The 22,853-nt window shown below is 41.8% G+C and overlaps 1 protein-coding gene across 46 annotated transcripts in view; it reads left to right on the top strand.

Annotated features, from left to right (window-relative positions):
* Positions 1-22,853, top strand: part of NFYC (nuclear transcription factor Y subunit gamma) — an 84,873-nt gene that overhangs the window by 54,392 nt on the left and 7,628 nt on the right. For 45 of the 46 annotated variants that reach the window (XM_074305266.1, XM_074305311.1, XM_074305291.1 and 42 more), the window contains 5 exons: positions 7,500-7,571; positions 10,005-10,118; positions 12,607-12,702; positions 18,248-18,424; positions 22,306-22,464. In XM_074305266.1, the coding sequence (XP_074161367.1) occupies positions 7,500-7,571; positions 10,005-10,118; positions 12,607-12,702; positions 18,248-18,424; positions 22,306-22,464 (618 nt within the window). The remainder of the gene's footprint in view (positions 1-7,499; positions 7,572-10,004; positions 10,119-12,606; positions 12,703-18,247; positions 18,425-22,305; positions 22,465-22,853) is intronic. The other variant, XM_074305313.1, reaches the window with a different exon arrangement.

The raw sequence follows: 22,853 nt of genomic DNA on the forward strand, positions 1-22,853 counted from the left end.
GATGAGATGTGTTCTGTTTGGCCCCAGAGGGCAGAAGCAGTAGGAGCAGTGGATAGAAGTTGTAACAAGACTACTAAAAGTAGAAGGGGCTACCTCACACTGTACTTTTCCCTTATCAGGTGTCTTCAAGTAAGGACTGCATGACTTTTTTTGATCTATTACAGGGGGAATTCTCATTCTGGGTATCTGTTAGAATCTCTTCCACTTCTGAGAGATGATAAATCCCCATTTCCCTTGTGCTTTAGGCTTACAAAGTGAGTCCTGTGAAATAGGAAGCACAAAGATCACTGTCCCTATTTTATAGATGAGGAAATCGGCTTAGAGGAAAAAAGCTCATACTCTTAGAAGAATGATCTTTAGAATAGGAGAGGACCTTTGTCTCCAGACCTAAGACATTTTCTCTGGCTGCCCCCCATGCTTAGGATTCTTTCCCTCCTCATTTCTGCTTCCTGACTTTACGACAAAAATCCCACTTTGTACAAGAAGCCCCATATGCTGGCATCTTCTTTTTGCTGCCTGCTTCATCCAGTCTGTAGCTTGTTTATCCATAACCGTCCTTGTTGTCTCTGCCTTAGATTGTGAGCTCCCTGAGGGAAGCTGTCTTCTGGTCCTTGTTTCATCCCCAGTACTTAACACAATGTTAGACATATAATAAGTACTTAATAAATACTTATTGACTGGCTTTAGGACTCTATCATTTAGAGATAGTCCAATCTGTACAATTTTATAGGTTCAGTAATGAAGGCCCAAGAAGTAGCTAACTTTCCTAAGATCATTTAGCCAATAAAGAGTAGTGGGATCCGGCCCCAGGTCCAGAACTACCAAGTTTATGCTCTCGTGCTGCATCTCTGTGTACAATTCGAGTCAAAGGCCTTTGACCTAGGTCTTCTCATTGCCTCCCTACCCCCCCCCCAAAAAAAAAAAATCAGACCTGCATTTATTAACATTTTCTCTTCTAAAGTATTTGAAATTGACAACAGGAAATGCTGATTCTGGTCACTAGGGCCAGAGTGTCCCCCAGAAGAGATTCAACTAGTTAGTCCCAGTTGGCTATCACTCTCCCTTCCCTCCTAACAGCTTTGTAATTGTCTTTAAATCCAGATGGCTTCTCATTTGAGTGGAAATTAGTTAAAAGCCACAGCACACCAAGATTGTAAAGCACTGTCCAGAGATAAGACACTGTATTCTTGCTTGGTTACTGAGAAGAATAATCAAGGGACCTCTTTTTGGAATTGAGCGTTCAGCTTCTTGGACCTCCTGGGACATAGAGAAAAAGGCCAGCTTTGCCCTCTTGTGATTGCTGTTAAAAGCTGAGTTACAAAAAGAAAACATTTCAGAATCTCATTCTTCTGCAGTCTGTCCCTGCCTCTCTCTTTCTCTCACTCTCTGTCTCCCCTTCTGTCTCCCCCTCTGTCTTACTTTTTCTCTCTTTCTCTGTCTCTCTCCCTCTATCTGTCTCTCCTCCTCTCTCATGCACACACACTGAGATATTATATCTTCACCTCCTAATAGATATTTCATTGAAATTGCCTTGCTGTTGCTGGAGTGACAGCTTTAAAGATTTGGTGGTAAGAGGTGGGAGGACCAGTTACCCTAAGGGCCCAGGCCCTTTCCTTAGTTTCTGGAGAAAATGAGTGGCAGTGTTAGAATAGGGATCTCTTAAAGAAAAGCCTTACATGTCTCATCACAATTTGATACTCAGAGGTATTTGAGCACAACTGGGACTAATTGACTTTTCTTTGGCTCATAACTCCCATTTGATTTCATCCAAAAGGTAGTGTCGTGTGTTTAAACTTTGTGAGACTCAGCAGTTTGCATCTCAGGAATGCCATGGCAGCTATTTTGTAGGGGGTGTTCAGATAAGAAAGAATTAACCCTATCTTTACTCCCATTCTCCATCTTTGCTGGCAATTCTTCCTTCTTGAAAACTAACATTAGAGCTTTTAGGTATCCTCAATAGATTAAAAAAGAAGCCCTGGTCTTCTCTGAGCTTGTATCAGAGATAAGGTACTATTGTGTTATAATAGCATTAGTCTTTGTCTTTGTAGACTATGGTCACAGAGATTGGGTGTACAGCATTGCAAACAGATTGACCACCTAAGACTTTAGAAACATCATGGATTAATATTTTGGCCTCGGTTAGGAGTCCTCAACCAACAGATCAGGATTTATCATGGAATGTGGGTTTTTTTGTTTTTTTTTTGCCATAGTCATTTCTCAATATTGCCTTCCCCACCTACCTTCAACACATGGAATAATTTAAAAGAGTACGGAATTTTTTTTTTGACAATTAATTTTAATTTTATTTTTTCTCAATTACTTGTAAACACAATTGTGGTGGTTTTTTGTTTTTTTGTTTTTTAATTTTGAGTTTCTAAATTCTTTCCATCCCCCTCTCTCCTCATTGGTGTAGGTATACAAGGGCAGTAATGCAAAACATTTCGATATTATGTTGTAAGAAAAAAAAATTACATAGACCTAAAAAACCCCTAAAAAAACTCCCAAGAATAATAAAGACAAAATTTTTTAAAAATATGCTTTTGTTTGCATTCAGACTCCATCAGCTCTTTCTCTGGGCATGTTACAGTGTTTTTTTTATCATAAGTCCTTCAAAATTATTTTGGATCATTGCTGAAAATAGCTAAGTCATTTCACAGTTTGTCTTCCTTACAATATTGCTATTACTATGTACAATGCTTTCCTGGCTCTGCTCATTTCACTTTGTATCAGAACATGTAAGACTCCATGTTTTTCTTAAATCATGCTTTTCATCATTTCTTTATAGCACAATAGTATTCCATCAGCGTCATATATAATGACTTATTCAGCCATTCCTTAATTTATGGGTATCTCTCAATTTCCAGTTCTTTGTCACCAAAAAAGAACTGCCATAAATATTTTTGTATATATAGATCTTTGTTCCTTTTTGTTTTTTATTTTTTTTTGAATATAGATTTTGTAGTGGTATTGCTGGTTCAAAGGGTATGCGCCATTTTGTAGTCATTGGGGCATAGTTCTAAATTGTTCTCCAGAATGGTCAGATCAGTTCACGACTCCACCATCATCAGTGCATTACTTACTGTCAATTTTTCAGTATCTACAACATTTGTCATTTTCTTGTTCTGTCCTTTTAACCACATTTTGATAGGTTATGAACTAGTGCTTCAGTGTTGTTTTAATTTGCATTTTTCTAATCAGTCATTATTCAGAAGGTTTTGAATTAGTATCTCAGATTTGTTTTTAACTTATATTTCTCTAATCAGTAGTTTTTGAGACCATTTTAAAAAAATATGACTGTAGATAGCTTTATAAATTAGGGAATGACTTGTATTATAAAATTTGACTCTATATTTGAGAAATGAAGCTTTTATCAGAGATACAGATTACTAGAAAATTCCAACTCCCCCCCCCCAAGTTTCTAGTTTACCTTTTGTAATGTTCTATATATGTAATTGGTCCTAAATTCTTTTCTCATCTATAGATTTGACAGGTAAACTATTCCATGCTTTTCTAATTTGCTTATGCTATCAACCTTTGTGTGTAAATCTTGTACCCACTTTGGCTTTATCTTGGTATACTGTGTAAGAGAGGTTGGTCTGTACTGTTCATGCCAAAATATTTTCCAGTTTTCCCAGAAGTTTTTGTCAAATAATGAATTTTTGTCCCAAAAGCTGGGTTTTTTGGATTTACCAAACACTAAGTTACTATGGTCATTTACTGCTATTTCTTATTTACTTAATGTACTCCACTGATCCACCACTCTATTTCTTAGCCAGTACAAAATTGTTTTGATGATTACTACTTTGTATAGCTTAGATAACCTTCCTTCACATTGTTTTTCTTTGATTCTTTTAATATTTTTTACCTTTTGTTCTTGCAGATGTATTTGTTCATATATTTTCTAGCTCTATAAAATAATTTTTAGTATTTTATTGGTATGACATTGATTAAATTAATTTTGGTAGTATTATCATTGCAATTATATTGGCTCGGCCTACCCCCTTGAGCAATTGATACACTTCCAGTTTTTAAATCTTACTTTGTGTGGGAAATATTTTATAATTGTATTCATATACTTCCTGGGTTTGTCTTGACTTGTAGATAAAATAAAAGTATTTTATATTATCTCCAGTTATTTTGAATGGAATTTTTGTCAAATATAGGATTCAAATTTTTTGAAATGGGTTTGAATTCTGGTTCTGTTGAGATGAATTTGGGCAAGTCATTTAGCATCTCTTTGACTCAGTTTTCTCACCTGTAAAATTGAGGTGGTTGAACATATACCTTGGAGGTCCTTTCTAGCTCCGAATCTGTGATCCTTAAAAAAAAAGAGTTAAGCAAAAGCAACTAATAGAATGATAGTATGTACCAACTGCAGAGACAGCCATGATTATAGTTGTGTATCTTTTTACCAAGAGACAGATTTCTATTCCCTAGGTTTCTCTTGTCTCTCTTCAGAAATCCACACTTTTTAACAGATTAAAAAAAAAAAAAATCGGGGACAGATAGAGCACCAGCCCTGAACTCATGAGGACCCGACTTCAAATCTGGTCTCAGACACTTAACACTTCCTAGCTGTGTGACCCTGGGCAAGTCACTTAACCCTAGCCTCAGGGGGAAAAAAAAAAGAAAGGAAAAAAAAAATCAATAAAGCCAATCAACACATTGGGGAAAATGTGGCATTATATGCAATATGCCACCCTTGTGGCCTGAGCCTCCCATTTGCAAAGAGGGAGAGGTTCTTCTTTGAGGCAAAGTTTACTCTAAATCTGTGTTTTATTTCTCATTAGTAATAACTGATGTTTATGTAGAATTTTGAGATTTTCTCTGGCCTTTACTGCAGTATTGTGAAATAACTACTTCAGTATCATCTCATTCTAGAAATGAAGAAACTTTGGGCATGTTAATGACTTCTTGTGTCATATGGTTGGCAGGTCCCACAGCTGGCATTCAAATCAGGGTGTCCCAACTTCAAAGCCTCATGCTCTTCCCTATGATCTTGAGTAAACCCTTTTCTATTTGTGGATCATTTTCCAATAATGTAAAATAAAAAACTTAGGGCTAGATGGCTTCTGTAATCTTCTCTTAGACACATGTCTCTGAGATATCCAGAACAGTTGCTGATGCAAGGAAGGAAAATAACACTATTGTGAAAATAATATCAAATAAAATAATAAAATGATTAGGTTTGACTTGCTATTAATAATCAGATTTAAGATATTATATAGTATTACACCTTTTAGAGCTGTAAACAAGCTTTAAAATCACCTGGTCCACCCCTTACCCCCCCCCCCCCCCCCCCCCACACACACACACACACACATTTTACATATGAAGAATTTTTGTTCTGGAGGACAGTACCAAGTAGTAGAGCCAGGTTTCAAATTCAGGTGCTGTGGTTTCAAATTTACACTCTTTCCAGGACTATGCTTAGGGTTTAAGAAGTCTTTGAAAAGTCTTCTATTCTTGTGAAAGTTTGACCACAGTATTCTGAGCTAAAGGAAATAATCTTTCTAGAATAGAATAGAAATACCTCTACCCCTACTCATGAGTAATTTTAGTTTTCTTTGTGGAATTACTTTATTGCATGACCAGTGAATGCCACAAAAATGGGAAGATCAATTATACTTTATTTCCGAGATAGATAATTGTTCTCTTCTCCCTTATCTCTCCTTCCAGATTGTCAGAAACTGCCCTTGAATGTATCTTGACAAACTTTGAGGACTAGTTAGAAAAGTCTCTATAGAAAATGTTTGGAACAAAAAAAGATGAGGAATTGCTGTTTACATTTTGTTCAGTTGGGTAGTCATTATATATTATTGTGTCTATCCCAAAGTTATACACAAGGTACAAAGATGTCAGGGGTTCTGGTATTGTATTATTAAATATTCTTCTGGAATCAAACTGATGAAATTGGATAACAATAGTGTAGTGTCTTTCTTTGATCCAAGTTCTGTTTTTTAGGGAGCTTGAAAATATACTCTTATCTGTGCTGGTTAATTATGCTGAGTTTTAGGCATTGGTACTACCCTTATGGGTTTGTGACAAGAATCCCCGAGCTAGCATATTGTGTTTTAATGAGTCACGTTTTTAGCCACTTATAGACCCAATCATTTGACACTTAGTCTCTGTGGAGATTCTGCTGATATTCACTAATCTGTAGCCTTGCTGTTCTTTTTCCCTTGCTGCTCCAAAATTCACAATTGATTTTTTTTTTTTTTTTGGTAGAATTGTATCTGTCACAGGCAAGTGTACAGATGTATATAATTTTTTTTTTAATGTTGTAACTTTAAATACTTGAATGATGCTTGTCAAAAAAGACCTGCTTACATGAATGTGGATACCCACATACGTATTCAGACCCATGCTTATAAACACAGGCACTCCTGAGTCCTTTTCATAAAGTGCAAAGTACCTTCTCCTCCTATTTCTCCTATTGTAAACCTATGGCTCCATACACTCCTTCCTACTTCACTCATCTGTCATCCAGTGCATCGGTAGATGCCCTATCCTTTTCCCTCCGAGTTGTTACCACTCCTTCTTCCACCTCATCCCTAGCAGTCTCCTTTGGCATAAAGGCTCCTCTTCCTCTGCTCTTTAGATCTTCCATTGCTAGGTGCATTCCTGAGGCTTTTCTGGATTGGGAATAGCTGCTAGAGCTGTCACTCTCCTGACAGAGCCTCCGAGAGCCCGGCTCCCAGTCACAAAGAGGCCGTGAGTGGTCCACACTTCACGTAGACTGATATAGTACCTACATTAGCTTAATAGGCAGTTTAACCCATTTGTATTCAGATAAGTCCTGGCCTAGAAGCTAGAACTAGCAATGTGCATCACATGGCATGTTTAACCTGAAGGTTAAGTGGCAGGACCTCCTGATTGACCCATGTGCCTGTTCCTTCCTCCCTTCCCCCCCCCCCAAAAAAAAAAAAAAAAGGAATCTGCAGAGCTGTGATACTTATTGTGGGATTGGATGAGGCAGAAATTAGCAGGAGTTCCTGAAGAACCTGGCCAAACAACCACCAGGCTATTGCAGATGGCCCTTGATACAGGAACTATGGCATCCCACTTGCCCCAAAGCTGAGAGCCATAAAGAAGGGGTAGTGTGGATGAGTATCTCCATCTGTAAATAAGTTGTCTTAGAAAGCTGGGATTTTGAGGGGGAGAATGCAAAAAGTTGTATCCCTTGGATGGGTACAGGGAGTGAAACTCACTACTTTCACACATATACAACCAAATACTTTCATTAGGAAACTGAAGAAAATTTGTCATGATATATATGAAATGTAAGGCTACTTCCAAGGCTTTATGGGTAAGAGGCCAAAGTGGAGTACCAAAGACTTACCTTTTTCTTTTTTTTTTTCTAAACCCCTTTCTCCACACTTTGCCCTTCTCCCCCTTTCCCCAACAGTTTAAACATATTTTGATATCTTCTTTTGTCCATAGTTTTTATAATAGTGTATGTGTGTGTATATATATATAGTCCTCTCTGCTTGTTTCAGAAAGATTTCCGCGTGCAAGAGCTTCCACTAGCTCGTATTAAGAAGATTATGAAACTGGATGAAGATGTAAAGGTAAATTTTTGCATCATGTCACTTCACTTATGACGCTGAACACTTCCCATGGGGGGGATGTATTGCTTCTTTCCCCAGAGTACAAGGTTTAATTAATAACAGTCTCAGATACATTTTTCTCAGTAAGGCTTACATTTTTGGAGTCAGAATGTGAGTTTGATTTATCCTAGCTTTTCTCTCAGGTCCTTTAATCTCATTGAACTTTACCTGCCTCCTGTACTGAGAGGGTTGGACTAAAGTGACTTGTAAGGTCTCTTCTTGCCCATAGTATTATGGCTGGTTCACAAATAGAAATGTCATGCGTCCTGAATTTGTTATGGTTTGAAAAGATGATGATGATAAATTATTTGCATTTGAAGCCTGTAAGATTACTGAGACCCTCAAAATTTGGACTTTTGAATATCCCCTTTCAAGTCAAGCGGTATGACCAGCATTGGGTATCATTTGATCACCTATTTGTTATCTCCAAGACATTGGCCTTGAGAATGATCACTTGGTGCATTGAAGACCCTGGGCAAGTATTTTAACCCCAATTGTCTCATAGAAAAAAAGAGAATGATCCATCATTAAGCATAATAAGCTCTTTATAGACTTCTGGACTAGTTTTTTGGAAGAGATGCCCTGTACTTGGGAGCTTTCTCAGGATTCCTTTCCAACCTAAAGGCCCCTTCCCTGCAGAGGTGGGAAGCTAATGGGAAGAACAATGTGTCTGAGACTCGAACCAAGCTCTTCCATTTATCAACTAGGGGAATTCAAGTATGTTGTTACCATTCTCTGGACATCACTTTCCTTATCTGTGAAATGAAGAGGTTTTAGTCAGTGATCTCTGTGGTCTCTTTTTGCCTTGCATACATTACAACTTTGCAACTCTTATTGGACTGGTCAGATTTCACCTGGAGCATCAAACTCTGTTCTAAACACTAAGCTATAGAATGTTGATAGGCTAGAGCAGTTCCAGTAGAGGAAGAGCACTGGAGATGCCTAAGGAAGAGGAGGCAAGATTGGTGGAACTAGAACTAAGTATATGAAGACTTACCAAGGAAGAAAGATGATTGGTTTTCCTTGTCCTTAGAAGGTACAACTAGAAGTAATGGACACAATTTGTTTAAAAAAAAAAAAAATTAGATTCCTGATTGTTGTGTTTTTATTTAAATTTAAAAAAAAAAAAGCTTCCTAACATTAAGAGTTAATTGGCTTTTTGGTAAGGTTGGTCTTCACAGGAAGCCTAAATGACTATCTCTTTTAAGGGATGTGGTAGGAAAGATTCCAGCTCAAATGCATTATTCTTTTCTAATTCTTTGACTCTAGTTGGAGCTCCGACTGCCATTGGTGGAAATTCTATTTCTCTTTCTACAATATCAGCAATATCAGTAAATCTTTAGACTATTATTGACTATTTCATCCAATTTTTTTTTTTCCTAGAGTAACTACTTAATAAGATTTTGTTGCTGTCCTTTATTGTTTGTTTTGTTTATAACATAGTCATTTCCCAGTATATCCCCCTATCCTTTGTAACAGAAAAAACAGTTAAGCAAAATTGACTGGTAGGGTATTTAACATTCCATACCTGTTATCCTCTGCTGCCCTACCCAGAAGGATGTGTGTGTGTTTCATCATCCTTGTTCTCTACAACCAAGATCAATCATTGTGATTAATCTAAGCTGTTTTTATTTACAATGTTGAAGACATTGTAATACTGATCTCTTGATTCTACTTTTTCATTCTGCATGAGTTCATATCTTCTCAAATTTCTCCAAATTCCTTGATCCATTACTTCTTGTAGTCCAGTAGTATCACATTCATATGCTACCATTTTGCTATAAATGGATAGTTACTTTATTTCATTTTTAAATGTAATTTAATTTTTTTCTTAGATTTTATAAAAAGTATCAGGGCTGGAATCCCTTCATTGCTAGGCTAAATATTTTTGTGCCATTTTGGTTTGGTTTGTCCTGGACTACATATGCTGGGAGCTCTGGAAAGCTTTAGAGTAGTGGCAGCATATTAGTTCTTACTATTTGTCTAGGAAGATCATGTTCTTGACCTACCTTCAGAAGGACATTGATTTTAGGTTGTGGTTTCTAGGAGACTCACTTTTGTTTGCATTTTTTTGCTATCACAGAAAGTATAATGTTACTATTTTTATTATCACATTTTCTACATTTTATTTCCTTATAGCCTCCTTCTTAGATTGGTAGAACCAAGACTTAATTTTCCTTTTACAGATGGGGAAATGGACACAGAAAGATGAATTGATTTTTTCACACTTAATTTCTACCACCCCCTTCCTCCCTTTGCTTCTCAATCACCTCTGCCTGTCCCCTCCCTCCTCTCTAGGCTCTAAATTTCTTCATTAGAGACAGGAGAGGAGGTAAATGGAGCATTAGGTATCCTAGCTATGAGACCTGCAGGGAACCCTGATTTCTCTTCCAGATGATAAGTGCTGAAGCCCCTGTGCTTTTTGCCAAGGCTGCCCAGATATTCATCACTGAATTGACATTACGGGCCTGGATTCACACAGAAGACAACAAACGTCGGACTCTTCAGGTAATTGGCAACTGCTTCTCTAGCCCTAGTGAAATCTGGTATCTTTCTTCCTCTAATCTGCTTAGCTTGTGTGGTTTTGGTCCAGAGGCAGGACATTATCTCTTCTCCTTCAAATCAGTCTTTTGTCACCTTCTTCCCAGGGAGAAGGATATAGTACTGTCAGTTTTCTTGGAAGAATGTTAATTGTTCCCTTTTGCATACTTACTATCATGTAATGACTGCAGCACCTTACCCTTTTTGCCCTTCAGCCAAACAAGGGCTCATAGGATAATAGAAATTCTTATCAAATCCTGGGCTGTCAGTGTTTTGGTGAACTGTCAGATCCATGTGAGTGAATAGCATAACATGGCAGCCAATACTACCATGCAGAACTCATATTTATAAAGCACTTCATGATTTGCAGAACTAGAAAATCTGATGATGATGATGATGATGATCTTAGGCTGCATTTTAAAAAATAACTCATGTCGAACCAGAGGAGTAGGAATCCTTTTGGTTTGTCACCTGTTATACTCCACCTGGAGCATCAAACTCTGTTTTAAGCACTAAGCCATAGAGTGTTGACAGGCTAGAGCAGATCCAGTAGAGGAAGAGCATTGGGGATGCCATTGTAGGGAGATTTCTTGGAGGAACTGCAATACCTAAGGCAGAGGAGGCAAGATTGGTGAAACTAGAACTAAGTATATGAAGACTTATCAAGAAAGAAAGATGATTGGTCCTCCTTGTCCTCGGAAAGGTACAACTAGAAGTAGTGGACACAATTTGTTTTAAAAAAAAAAAAAAGTACATTCCTGATTGTTGTAAAGAAAAGCTTCCTAACAGTTAAGAGTTAATTGGTTTTCTGGTAAGATTAATCTTCACAGGAAGCCTAAATGACTATCCCTTTTGAAAAAAAAAGGGGGGGGGATGTGGTAGGAAAGATTCCAGCTCAAATGCAATATTCCTTTCTAATTCTTTGACTCTAGTTGGAGCTCCGACTGCCTTTGGTGGAAATTCTATTAATCTTTTTCAGTAAGAGTGAAGACTTATTTCCCATCATCCCCAGGAACTAACAACCAGTATCAGTGCTTAATTGTACTACTTTTTAAAAAGCTACAGTCTAGATGTGGGCATCCTAATTTAAGCCACTGTCAGACTAATTCAATTACACCTTCATTTCCCAAGTGATCTAGAACATGTAGAGATAGTTCCTCTTCTTCCTGGTGCCCCCCCACCCCTTTTTTCCTATCTCCTCTTCCCAAATTGTATTTAGAGAGTTGGTGTCACCAAGAATGTGGCCCAGCACTTTCTTTTTACTGAACACTGACAAACACTGTCTGATGTGCTCTGCTTCAGCTTTGGAGAGTTTGTAGCCCACATTCTAGCAAACTGTTTTATCAAACTCACTGTTGGCAAAAGTGTTGGATTGGAGTTTTGCATTTTAGTGGCCTGGGGCCAATCACATTCGAGGGAAGGGAAAAACCCCCCAGAAATTTTCCATTCCCTCCCATCTAGTTAAGAGTCACTGCACCATTATAATGCTGAGCTTGAGGTCAGATGAGGTTTGGGATTCTGTTTTGCTTTTTAATAAGGATACCCAGAAAATGGGCACTTAACCACATGTCTCTAGCCAGATGGAGATTTAATCTACCTTCCAATTGGATGACCTCTCACTCCTGTATTCAGTATAACCTTAGACTTAGGTATTGTATTTACCAAAACCACATACTGTAAATTTAAAAAGTTTTTGTCCAGGTTGGTTGAATAGTTTATGGAAAACATAGAGTGTGGGGTGGTCATTGTGCTGGAATGAAAGGCAGGCAGGATCTGAACTCAAGTTCTTCCTGAGACATTTATTAACTATTGAACTGTAACCTAACTTCTGTGAGCCTCAGACAGTGCTCTGTCTACGGGACTACGGGACTATGGGAACTACGGGAAAGCTGGTGTCTCCATGGGGCGAGGGGCTGGGGGGGAGTTCTCTGCTTGTGACATCATGGGGGCCTGGAAGCTTTGACTTCTATAGACTCCAGAGAGGACTGAACTCTTGCCACAGGATTGTCACTGGTTAGAAGGTTCTCGAACTCGTAGTCCAATTCTTTACTTAGTTTCTAAAAAATGTGCTGGTTTCTTAAAAATATGCCAGTTTAATGTGGCCCATTTGAAGGACTACCTGGCACAAGGTATTTGTCTGATCAAAATGTTTTTGATCTTTTGCTCTTTGGGAGTGGTTTGGAAAACATATGCACCATAAGAATCCATTCCCACCTCACCGCCAAATGTGACTGATTATTTGAGGCTTTGAGTTTTTCACAGGTTAGGTAGTATAGAATAGCATAAAAATGTGGGGATACTTATGAAAACCATTAAACTATAACCTGGGATTGGGCCCTCACCAGTCATTTGTTCTCCAGGGATTCTGGCTCTGGGTATATGTTGGGTCAGTTTGTTCTTAGATTCATGTTTCATTTTCCTTTCCCTTCCCTCCCCTCTTTTCTCATTGTTGCAGAGAAATGACATTGCCATGGCCATTACAAAATTTGACCAGTTTGACTTTCTCATCGATATTGTTCCAAGAGATGAACTAAAACCTCCCAAGCGTCAGGTGAGCTGGAATAGAAAGCATGTCTTTATTGTCATGGGGGGTGTGAGGGGGGTCCAAAGTATTTTGAATTTTCTAACCAAGTAAATTTATTTCCTTCCGAGACCAATGTAGCTAATTGTATTTTTGCTTCTCTGTCCTAAACTGAAGTCACCTTGAAATTTTTTGCCTGTCCTTCTTGCTTTGTTCAGTGCCTGGGTGGTAACTGCAGGACAGAACAGGAGGGGAGAGAGAGAGGGAGGGAGGGAGGAATCAAAGAAATCCAAAAGAAGAATCTGAGGGGTCATTTTGCAAATAGAATATTTGGTATGATCCCATTGTAACAACTAGCTCACTGTTTTACAATTTGCAAAAGCACTTTCCTTAAAACAATTTTAGAAGGTAAGTGGAACTAGTAATATGATGATCCCCATTTGACAGATGTGAAAATTGAGGCTCAGAGAAAGATGAAGTGACTTGCCCAGTGTCACACATCTTAAAACAACTCTCATTTCCGAAGTGCTTTAGGGCTTGCAAACATTTCCCTCATAACAGTTCTTGTGAAAAGATAGTGTTGCTAGAACTATTATCCCCATTTCATAGATAAAGGGAACTGAGCTGTAGAGAATTTTAAGTAGCTTGCCTAGGGTCACATAATTAGGAAGTATCTAAGATGAAGATCCTTCTAAGGGGCTCCAAACACAACACCAAGACTATGGTGCTCCTCAGTGACACATCTCAGGGACTAGAGCTGTTAGGAACTCCTGAGGGGCAGCAAAGGCCCAGAGGGCAGAAGGATGCTTTCCTGTAATCCTAACTTCGGAGTGGGAGAGCAGCCACAGACCCACACCTTCTGACCCCCTTCTGGCTGCTGGGGACAGTGTGTGGCACCAGGCCCCGTCTTTGCAGCACCCCGGAGAACCTGGGCTTTTGCTCCAGAAGAGCTGCTCCCTAAACAATATCAAGAACCAGTGGGCCTACTTTCACTCCCACTCCTTCCTCTGCCCCTTACTAGCTTTTTACCCAAAGGACAGGCATCCTTCATCACCTACAGATCATTCCTTAATATGATTGGAAAGATGCTTTCTTCCTTTCATTTCAGGGGCATAGGAATTGCAGGAGACAGACAGCATGGTGCAATGGAAAGTGCTAGATTTGGAGGTTTAGGACATGGGTTCAAATCCTGCCTCTACAACTTAGTACTTTTGAGTAAATCATTCACTTCTCTGGCCTCAGGGCCTCCCTCGGGAAAATGAGGAGGTAGGACTGCCTCTTAGATCCCCTTAGTCTGTACCTTTGGGGTGAACAATGAAGAGAGACTCAGTGTAAAGAGGACCCAGGTCCTGGATTGGCTCTGTGACCTTGGGCATGTTTCTTTCCCTTCCTCTTGAAGACTCCTTCCCCATCTGTGAAAGAAGAGGCCTTGAGCTCCTTGGCTGGGGCTCTAAGCCTTGATTCTTCCTGTGTTTTTAATATAAAATATTAAGTGTTGGTGTTTAGTGACATGATGATCATGACTTCTGGTCACAGTCACGCTGAATCTGCCGTCTGTCTTAGCCAGTGAGAATAGCAGCCCTGAGTTGGGAGGTGGAGTGCAGAACCCTTCTGGTCTGATACGTCAGCGCCATTGGAACTGAAGGGGCTCTGTTACCCCCAGAGCGGCACTGCTGTGTTCCAGCTCTCTCTGGGCAGTCTTTGCCACTGTAAACATCCTTGACTGGAAGCTGTAAGGTGCTTGGAGGAGCTTTCAGTCGGATGTTTACAGCGGCAGGCTGCCACAGGCATCCCAGCCACAAGTAGGGTGGGAAGCAGTGCTGCCTCAAGGGGCATGGGCATGGGCTTCTCTGGCCCCACTCCCAGGGGACACCTGAAGTAGGTCAGAAACCTGTAGGAGGGGCTCAGTCCAGCTTTCCCATCTTGGGCAAATTAACCCACAGATTCTGCTTTGTTAGAATTTTTTTCTCCCTTTTATATGATAAATGCTTCCTTTTACAGAGAGGTGTGTGAGGACTTCTTTTCCTGCGTCTTTGCCTCTTTGCTCTTGTGGGGCTAGCAGAGTATTTCTTAGACTTTCTGCAGGGTCGTGTCATTCCCTCTTCGTATTTTTAGCTCTTTCCAATACATAGTTGGTGCCTCCTCCCAAGCACGAAGGCCCTGGAGAAGTCCTGGCTCAGGTTCTTTTTAAAGTGCATAGAGCTGAAACAGCTTCTTCCTGCTCAGGTCTAGCTCTTTGTAGCTAGTGGAGCAGTTGATTGGCTTCCCATCCAGGACAGCTGCTGTCTGGCCTTTGAAGGGTTGAGATTGTCGAAAGCTGGCCTGAAATTCCAAGATAGCACTTTTAATCCTCTATGGGCATGAAGCTCTCCTTTGCTCCAAATAGGCTGGCACCTCTTGAGCTACTTTAAAACAGCCAACTCTCCAAATCTTTCTTTCTGAAAGAGGCAGCAGTTTGCATTCTCCAGCAGTCCGGGAGCTGGCCATAGACTGCTGTGGCAGGAGGATGCTGGTGGACAGGCCTCCCCCATTGGCTTCTGAGAATTCAAAAGGGGAGGTCAAGAGCAAACAAAAGTTCCCTGACCTATGATCTTTTATGTGGCCTATGTTTATAAAGGTGAGTTGGAGGATGCTATCTATTGAAATCCCTGTTTTATCAGGCAATGATTTCTGGGGAGCAGTTTCTTCATCTCATTTTGTACATTCCCCCACCCCACATGCATTTACTCAATATTTTCCTCCTTCACCATGATCCAAATGTTTCCAATGCAAAGAAACCTCTGAGAATTCAGTGTTCTTATTTCTGATGCTTCACAACAACTTGGCCCAAGTCCTAAAATAATTCCAGGTAAGGGCTTCATCCTAGAGTGAGAGCAATTCGGGCCTCTCTCCTTGTCATCCTGCAGTCGTGAATGAGGGCCAGGGAAGTCTTTGGGTGGCTCAGGCAAGCCCTCTGCTCACCCCTTTGGGTCTGCCACACCAGAGGAGGCCCACCGCCAGCAGCTGCTTCTAGAAGGAGCTGATTGGGCTGTTTGGGATTATTCTGTCAGGTGCCGGTGCCCAGTGCTAATGAGATCTTTCAGAGGGAGAAGCCCCCCACATCTCTGCATTTCCCCCACAAAAGGCACGGGCTGCTTTCTCAGTGCAGTCCTCAGCTTTAGTGATTTGATGACAGAGTGAGTATAGTTTTTCTTGGTGGAAAAGCTACATGAAGCCTGTTTCAGCAGTGCTGCAAAAATATAGATCACACGGCTGTCTTTTGGCCAAGGCGAGACTTGGTATTTTATCTCTGCCTCCACACGGTCCCAGCTGACAGGTTAATGTCTGTTATTCTGGGGAGAAGGGGGCTAGAGGTGTCACTGTTATGTTGCTTTGGCAACAGAGGCCACAGAGTGGAAATAAAAGACTACACACCTCTCTCTCCCTGGGCCCCAGTATAAACAGGTTCAGGTTTAGAGTTGTTTCTGCCTGTCTGGAGCCTTGTGATACATTAACCTCAAAAGCCCACTTTATCAAGGCAGAAAGCTGCTTTCCTTTGGGTACAAGGGTGTGCTTTGGAATTGCAACTATCCCAGCAGGCTCTTCAGCTGTGGGCCGCCTCCAGCACAGGAGGGAGCAGCCTGCTCTGGGTTTGAAGCTGGTGTTCATGAGGCTGCAGCAGATTCTGTTGCCACAGATCGCCTCAGACCTATGAAGGACAAAGCAGGACAGCTCCTTTTCTGACAGCTGCCATCGTCCCCCAACTCAAAAATTCACTTGCCAGGAGAGGAAAAGGACAGCTTGGATCACATGTTAACCAGGCCAGCCTCTCAGGGTCAAAAGGTTCGTGGCCACCTCCAAATGGACCCTGACTTTGGAGAAAGGTGTGACTTTTCCCAGATTGTAGCTTTTCCTTGTGGGTCCCCTGGGACTCGGGCCCTGTCCTGGTTAGCAAGCACATAATCCATTGCTGAGTAGTACAGAGCCTTTCTTCTGGACAACTTCTGTCATTTGTCAAGTGGGTCCTCTCCCCTTCACCCCATGAAACACATCGGCAGGGAGGTGCTCATTCCACACTACATCTCCCAGTTCTGCATCAGAGCAGGATTTCCTGGAGCCTCTGCCTTGGGAGCAGAGGCAGAAGCAACCTTCAGGGAACCCCCCTCTGTTGCTGTACACCTTGTGTGACTATGTGCCAATCACTTTGTTTCTCTGGGCCTCTGTTTCTAACTTGTACAATGAAGGGGTTGGAATAGATGCTCTCTGAATCCTCAGATCTTCCAAGTTGTGGGAGCTGGCCTTTTATCGGCATCCTTCTTGGGATCCCAGTGTGCCCTCCATTTCAGTGACTCTTAAGGGGAGAAGAGCGGGAGAGGTGCATAGGATTAGAAAAAAAACCAATTAATTTGAAATAAGTTGTCTTTTCCTTAAATCACAGACCCGAGGTTAAGAATACTGGTCTAGAATAAGCTAGTGAATTAATGAGGCTAAAGTCTTTATCTAACAGATATCAGGTAAATAATTCTTTAGTTTGTGTATCTCTGTGATGCTTTTATTATTGCTCTTGTAGGGTCCAACATAGGGCCCCACCTCCCCAGGAGGTGGTGGGCTCTGTGCTCTCTTTTGTTTTCTCAGTGGCAAGGGCATCTCTGGACTCTTCGGGAGACAACCATGATGTAGTGTGTGTAAACATCCTACACTCTCAGCTGTGAGCTCAAGGTGGCTGGGAGAGGGCTGTTTACTCCTTCTGCCATGGAGAACCTCAGATGAACTTCGTAAGAAGACAGCTCTCCCTGTGGGAGGGGGTAGAAGGGCCTGTGCAGAAGTCCTACATGCCAGCAAGGGTGGGTCAGGCCCTGGATGGAAGGAAAGCCATTCAGCAGGTCCATGGGCAGTGCTTTCATGGTTCAATACAGTCCATTTAGTAAATACTTATTAAGTGCTTGCTCCACCATGCAAGCCCCTTTGCTGGAATCAGGAAAGAAATGTGGCTTGTGATTGCCACAGTTTAAAAAAAGTAGCCCAGAGAGTGCACTGCTGTGGGCTGGGCCCTGACCTTGGATTTGCAGAGCTTGGATGGCTGTATGATGGTGACATTGGAGCAGTGGGTGGCACCAGAGCAGTGGGGCTCTGCTATTTTTACTGCACCACATCAAGGCAACACTCTCCTTTGGAGAGAGGGGTAACATGGAGCAGAAGTACGAGGTCTCAGGGCCACGGGGCTTTGTTAGCCCCTCCCAATTAGAACTTTGCTCAGGGAAAGTCTACCTGGTGCATGGGGTTTAGCTGCAGTAATTATTTGCAACTCATCATGAAATGGGTGATTATTCTGTATTTCAGAAGTTTGGCTGGATGTTTTGTGGGGCCTCTGAAATCAGTTATTTTTAGTTTGATTTTAGCATAGCCAGGCTCTTGGAATTCCATTCTCTCTTGGCTTTAGATGTGGAGAGATCAGCATCAGGCAGGGGAATGTGCGAGCGTGTTGGGAAAAGAATGGAAATTCACCGAGGCGGCGGCCACTGCTCTGGCTCTTGCAATTGCTGTTTGCTGAGTATGTCCTTTTTTCCTCTTACCTGAGTGTGCTTCCGCTCTACAGGAGGAGGTGCGCCAATCTGTGACTCCTGCGGAGCCCGTCCAGTACTACTTCACGTTGGCCCAGCAGCCCGCGGCAGCCGTCCAGGTCCAGGGCCAGCAGACTGGCCAGCAGACCACCACCTCAACCACTACTATTCAGTCAGGACAGATTATCATTGCCCAGCCTCAGCAGGGCCAGGTCAGTGAGCAACCATATTTGCTTTGGTTTCCCCGGACTTTAAAGTTAATAGCTGCTATGTTGTTATGGTGGAAAGTGAGCAGAAAGGGAGAGGAAAGATTGGTTTCCCAGACACAAAAGTCACACTAAATCTCAAGTGCAGGAGCGGGGAGGCTTCAAAGGGCAGTTAGTTTAACCTTCTTCTGAGTAGGAATCCCCTCTTAGAAGGTCCCCAGGCCTGGAGAAACCACCCCCCTGGAGCAGTTCATTTTAGTTTTGACAGGAACTTCTCTTCTGCTGAGCTAAAATGTGCCTTTCTGCCTTTTTTACCCATCACTCCTGGTTCTGCTTTCTGGGGCCAAGCCAGTCTGACCCATCTTCCACATGATAATCTTTCAAATATTTGAAAACAGTAATCTTATCCCATGGGTTGCTCTCAGTCCTACCTACTCAGTTCCCCCCTGCCACCCTCTCTTCTTCAGTTTAGATCTGCAATTTAACTGATTCTTATTATGGGATTATTATCCTGCCCCCTCATGATTTTGGAGGCCTCCTCTGGATTGGCTCCAATTTCTTAATGGCCCTCCTAATGTGGTGTCCAGAATTCAGTAGAGGGCCCCAAATGGGATCAGAGAAGAGCAGATTGCATAGGCCTGGCAGGCAAGTTGGGAGGCCTGAGTTCCAATCCTAGCTTGACTACTAACGTTCTGCATGGGAAGAAACCGGGTTAGAAGATCTCTGAAAATATGATGAGGGCCCAGCCGTACTGGCTGTGTAGGAAAATTTAAATAGAAACCCTGTTTTGCTCTTTGGGAGCTTTCATTCTGGAACTGATTCCCAGGGCCAGCCTCCCTCCATTGCCTTGCCCCACTGGTGTCAGGCACTTGGCTTCCTGAGAGATGGCAAGAGGAGGTAGAAGAAATCCCCTCAGCTCCCTGAAGACAGACTCCTTCTGGAAGGAGTTGTTTATTTGGTCATGGAATCTACATGTTGATTTGTTTTTATTCATTTTAAGCTCTTTTTATCCCAGAAAACCTCAGTTCCCTCTAGTTAAAACCTAAGGCCCTGTAGTGGTTGGGGCTACAATTGCCTCTGTCCTTTCCCCAAAATAATTTGTTAAGGATTCTCTAAAGACTGATCTGATCATCCCAAGTAGCTTTCTCAGCAGTCAATTTGACTCAGGCACCAGCACATACTACATACCTAGTAGCAGAATTTACAGGAGATCTCATTTTCCCTCAATGATTTAGATATATGTCCCAAGGCTTCTGGAGAAATTACCATTGATAATAACCAGGCAGTGAGTAGGCAACCGATTGCCCATGGCCTCTACCCCTGATGGCTAAGTGGTTTAGCTTATTGATGGCTAAGGCCCAAAGAGGGTGTCCTCTCTGGGGACCGTTTCCGCTCCTCAGATCTGAGCTCCTTTGGACTTGTGGAAGTTGAACTGCAGGTCTTCTTAATGAACAAAGTAAATGTATTCCTATAGTATTAGAGGCAAATCATTATTAACCCATGTGGCATAGACTTTAAAGTTTACAAAATACTGTCTCTATAATAGCTATGTGATGTAAGTTTTGAGTCTTACCCATTTTATATAGGAAGAAACTGAGCCTCAGGGGAGCTGAATGCGTTTTTCAGGGTCACATGACAAGTCAGTGCACATTCAAGGTTTGAACTTGTTCTCTAAGGTTACTCCACATATACCACCTAAAATTTTAATAAAGCAAATCCAGTTTTCCTACAGTAAAATTAGAAATTATTTTATCTGCTGGAAAATGATCACAATGAATTTTCCCTCTGCCCTTGATGCCATATTTATAAGGTCTAGGACTTCTTTTCCCTTTTCTTGTTTGTGAGTGGGTGAATAAAGGCTCTAACCGCCCTCCAAGGAGAAAGTTTGCGTTATCTCCAGAGGAGGGAAGTACCTTTTGGCTTGTGATGACACTGGTGGAGGGCAATCATGGTAAGGAAAGTGCCTCTGCCACTAGGATGAGAACAACTAATGTTGACAGAACATGAAGAGACTGAACAACTTTCCCCAGGTCTCAGAGGCAGGACTGGAACCCAGGTTTTCTGGTTTCATAAATTTATTCTCTATGTCCCAAACTATGCTGCCTTCATAAGCACAAATACCTTAAAGAACTATGTCATTGTCATTGGCTTCAAAATACATACGACCCTTAAAAGTTCCCATCAAAAATTTTGTAGATCCCCATATCCAAATCCTCCTCTCACCTTACCTCTCGGGAAAGAGGTAGTAGGTTGTGGCATCCAGTGCATCACATGTATCCATGTGGGAATTCCTCACAGTTTATGAAGGCTATGGCAGTGTGGGGCAATGCCCTGGGCACTTGATCAAACTAGTTAACTTCTCCCACCTGTAATCTCTCTAGCTGTAAAATGAGGGAGTCATGCTTCTTAGAATCCTTGCTAGTTTTAAATCCATCATCCTCTGTTTTTGTCAAATCAATTTTGTTAAATGCTTTGCTTGAGAATCCAAGTCACAATTTCCTGAAATTTTGTTTAGTTGGGGCCCTGGATGCTTTGATCCAGAAGGAGCTTTGAAAGTCATATTCCTTCTCCCTCATTTTGCAGAGGAGGGAAAAGGTCTTAAGCTCTGTGCTGTTCACGTTTTATGCCGTCAGCTGTCCCATGAAAATCCAAAGGCAGGGGCCAGTCAGGGATCTAGCCTCTTCCTTTTGCTTCCTACCACATGCCCAAGCTAGAGAAAGCATTTGTGGTGGACTTAGTGGACGGGTGACATTTGGAGTCATTTCTGAGCCAAAGCAATTCTTTCATCCTCTTGGATGAAGTTATTTATGCATTTATAGAATTCTAAATTATCAAAGCTAGATGGGCCTGGGAGAGCATTTAGTCAAATCTCCTAGTTTTTATAGAGAAAGAAACCTTGACCCAGAGACAGGAAAGCAGTCGCTTAAGGCTATCAGGGCAAACAAACCCCAGCTGATTTTCACTGCACTACTATTTGTGCATTCGAGAAGGCCAGTAGATTCTTCTCATGTCCAGTGTTGGAACAAGAATGATATTTTCACTCATCTCAACAGTCAGTAACTCTTCGTTTCTGGGCATAGTTGAGCCCCTGATGTAATCTGGTTTTCCTGTCCTTTGATTCAGTCACTTGGATATTAAAGGAAGACCAAAGGAAAATGCTGTGACACCAGGGATCTGCACATAATAATAGGAATTATATAACAGCAGACATTTATTTAGACCTTCAGGGTCCAAAAGTTACTTTCATTATTTCCCTTGATCCTCCTGCTCAGTAAAATGTTGGCTGATGGCTTGAAATTAAAGGCACTTTTCAACCTAGGTTTAGCTCCCTTTCTTTGCCTGCCCAAGGTCTTATGTGTCCAATGGCATCTGTCACTTACCTTGTTTTTGCCCAAGGGTTCTTGAGCCAGGACAGGAGAAGGAGGACAAGATGCATTTAAAGGCTAAAGTGACTTTCTTTAGAATCTTGTGTTTGAAAGCCAGAATCACAGGTGAGGCAGCTGAGTCCCAGAGGAGCAGCGCCTTTCCTATGATTCCTCAGCTTTGAAGAGGGCAGAGCCATGGGCTAGAACCTGCATCGTCTGACTCTTGTTTCTTCGGTTTCATGTTAGAACGCTTTTCAATTGGGCTCTAGGAGTGGGACCACAAGGTTTAGCCCAGCCTGGAGAGCAGCACCACAGGCTACCTAGAAATTCCTGAGTTGATCTTCTCTGCGCTTCAGGCTAACCTTTCTCTTTAACTCTTTGTTTTTGACCCTTAGTGGCAAGTACCCCAGCAAGGAGAAATGCAATTTAACAAGGAGTGTCTCTCTCATGTTGTTGTTGTTAGCCTTTAGGCCATTTTTCTGGTCCCTCCAATTCAGCTCTTTTCCTGTCCTTTGCCACCAGACTACCCCAGTGACAATGCAGGTTGGAGAAGGCCAGCAAGTGCAGATCGTCCAGGCCCAGCCCCAGGGCCAGACACAGCAGGCACCAAGCAGCACAGGACAGACCATGCAAGTGATGCAACAGATCATCACCAACACAGGGGAAATCCAGCAAATTCCGGTAAGCCTGTCTGCCTTAGAGGCTTTGAGAGGACCAGCCTCCCAGCCATGGAGCTGGCCTGAGGCCGTACAGCCAGCCCTTTGCATTAGTCCTCTAGATGGGTTAGGGAGAGGTGTCTATGGAAGTCCATAAATACACTGGTTGCATATTCATGAGTCAGTTCCCAGTGGAATCCGCAGTAAAGTGTATTTTTGGCTTTCATTTAACCGATCCATTCTTTCAATGTGGACTGATTTTTTTTTTCCCCCCCTTGTGCCATGAGTATCTTATTTCTGAGGAGGATTGGCTTTTTGATTTGTCCTCTCTCTGCTCTTTCCCTTTCTTCCTGCCCTCCCCGCCCTTGTCCCCTTCTCCCTATTCTGTTTCTTTCCTCTCGTATTATTCTTTTT

The sequence above is a fragment of the Sminthopsis crassicaudata genome, chromosome 3 (assembly GCF_048593235.1).
Source record: "Sminthopsis crassicaudata isolate SCR6 chromosome 3, ASM4859323v1, whole genome shotgun sequence".
NCBI lineage: Eukaryota > Metazoa > Chordata > Mammalia > Dasyuromorphia > Dasyuridae > Sminthopsis > Sminthopsis crassicaudata.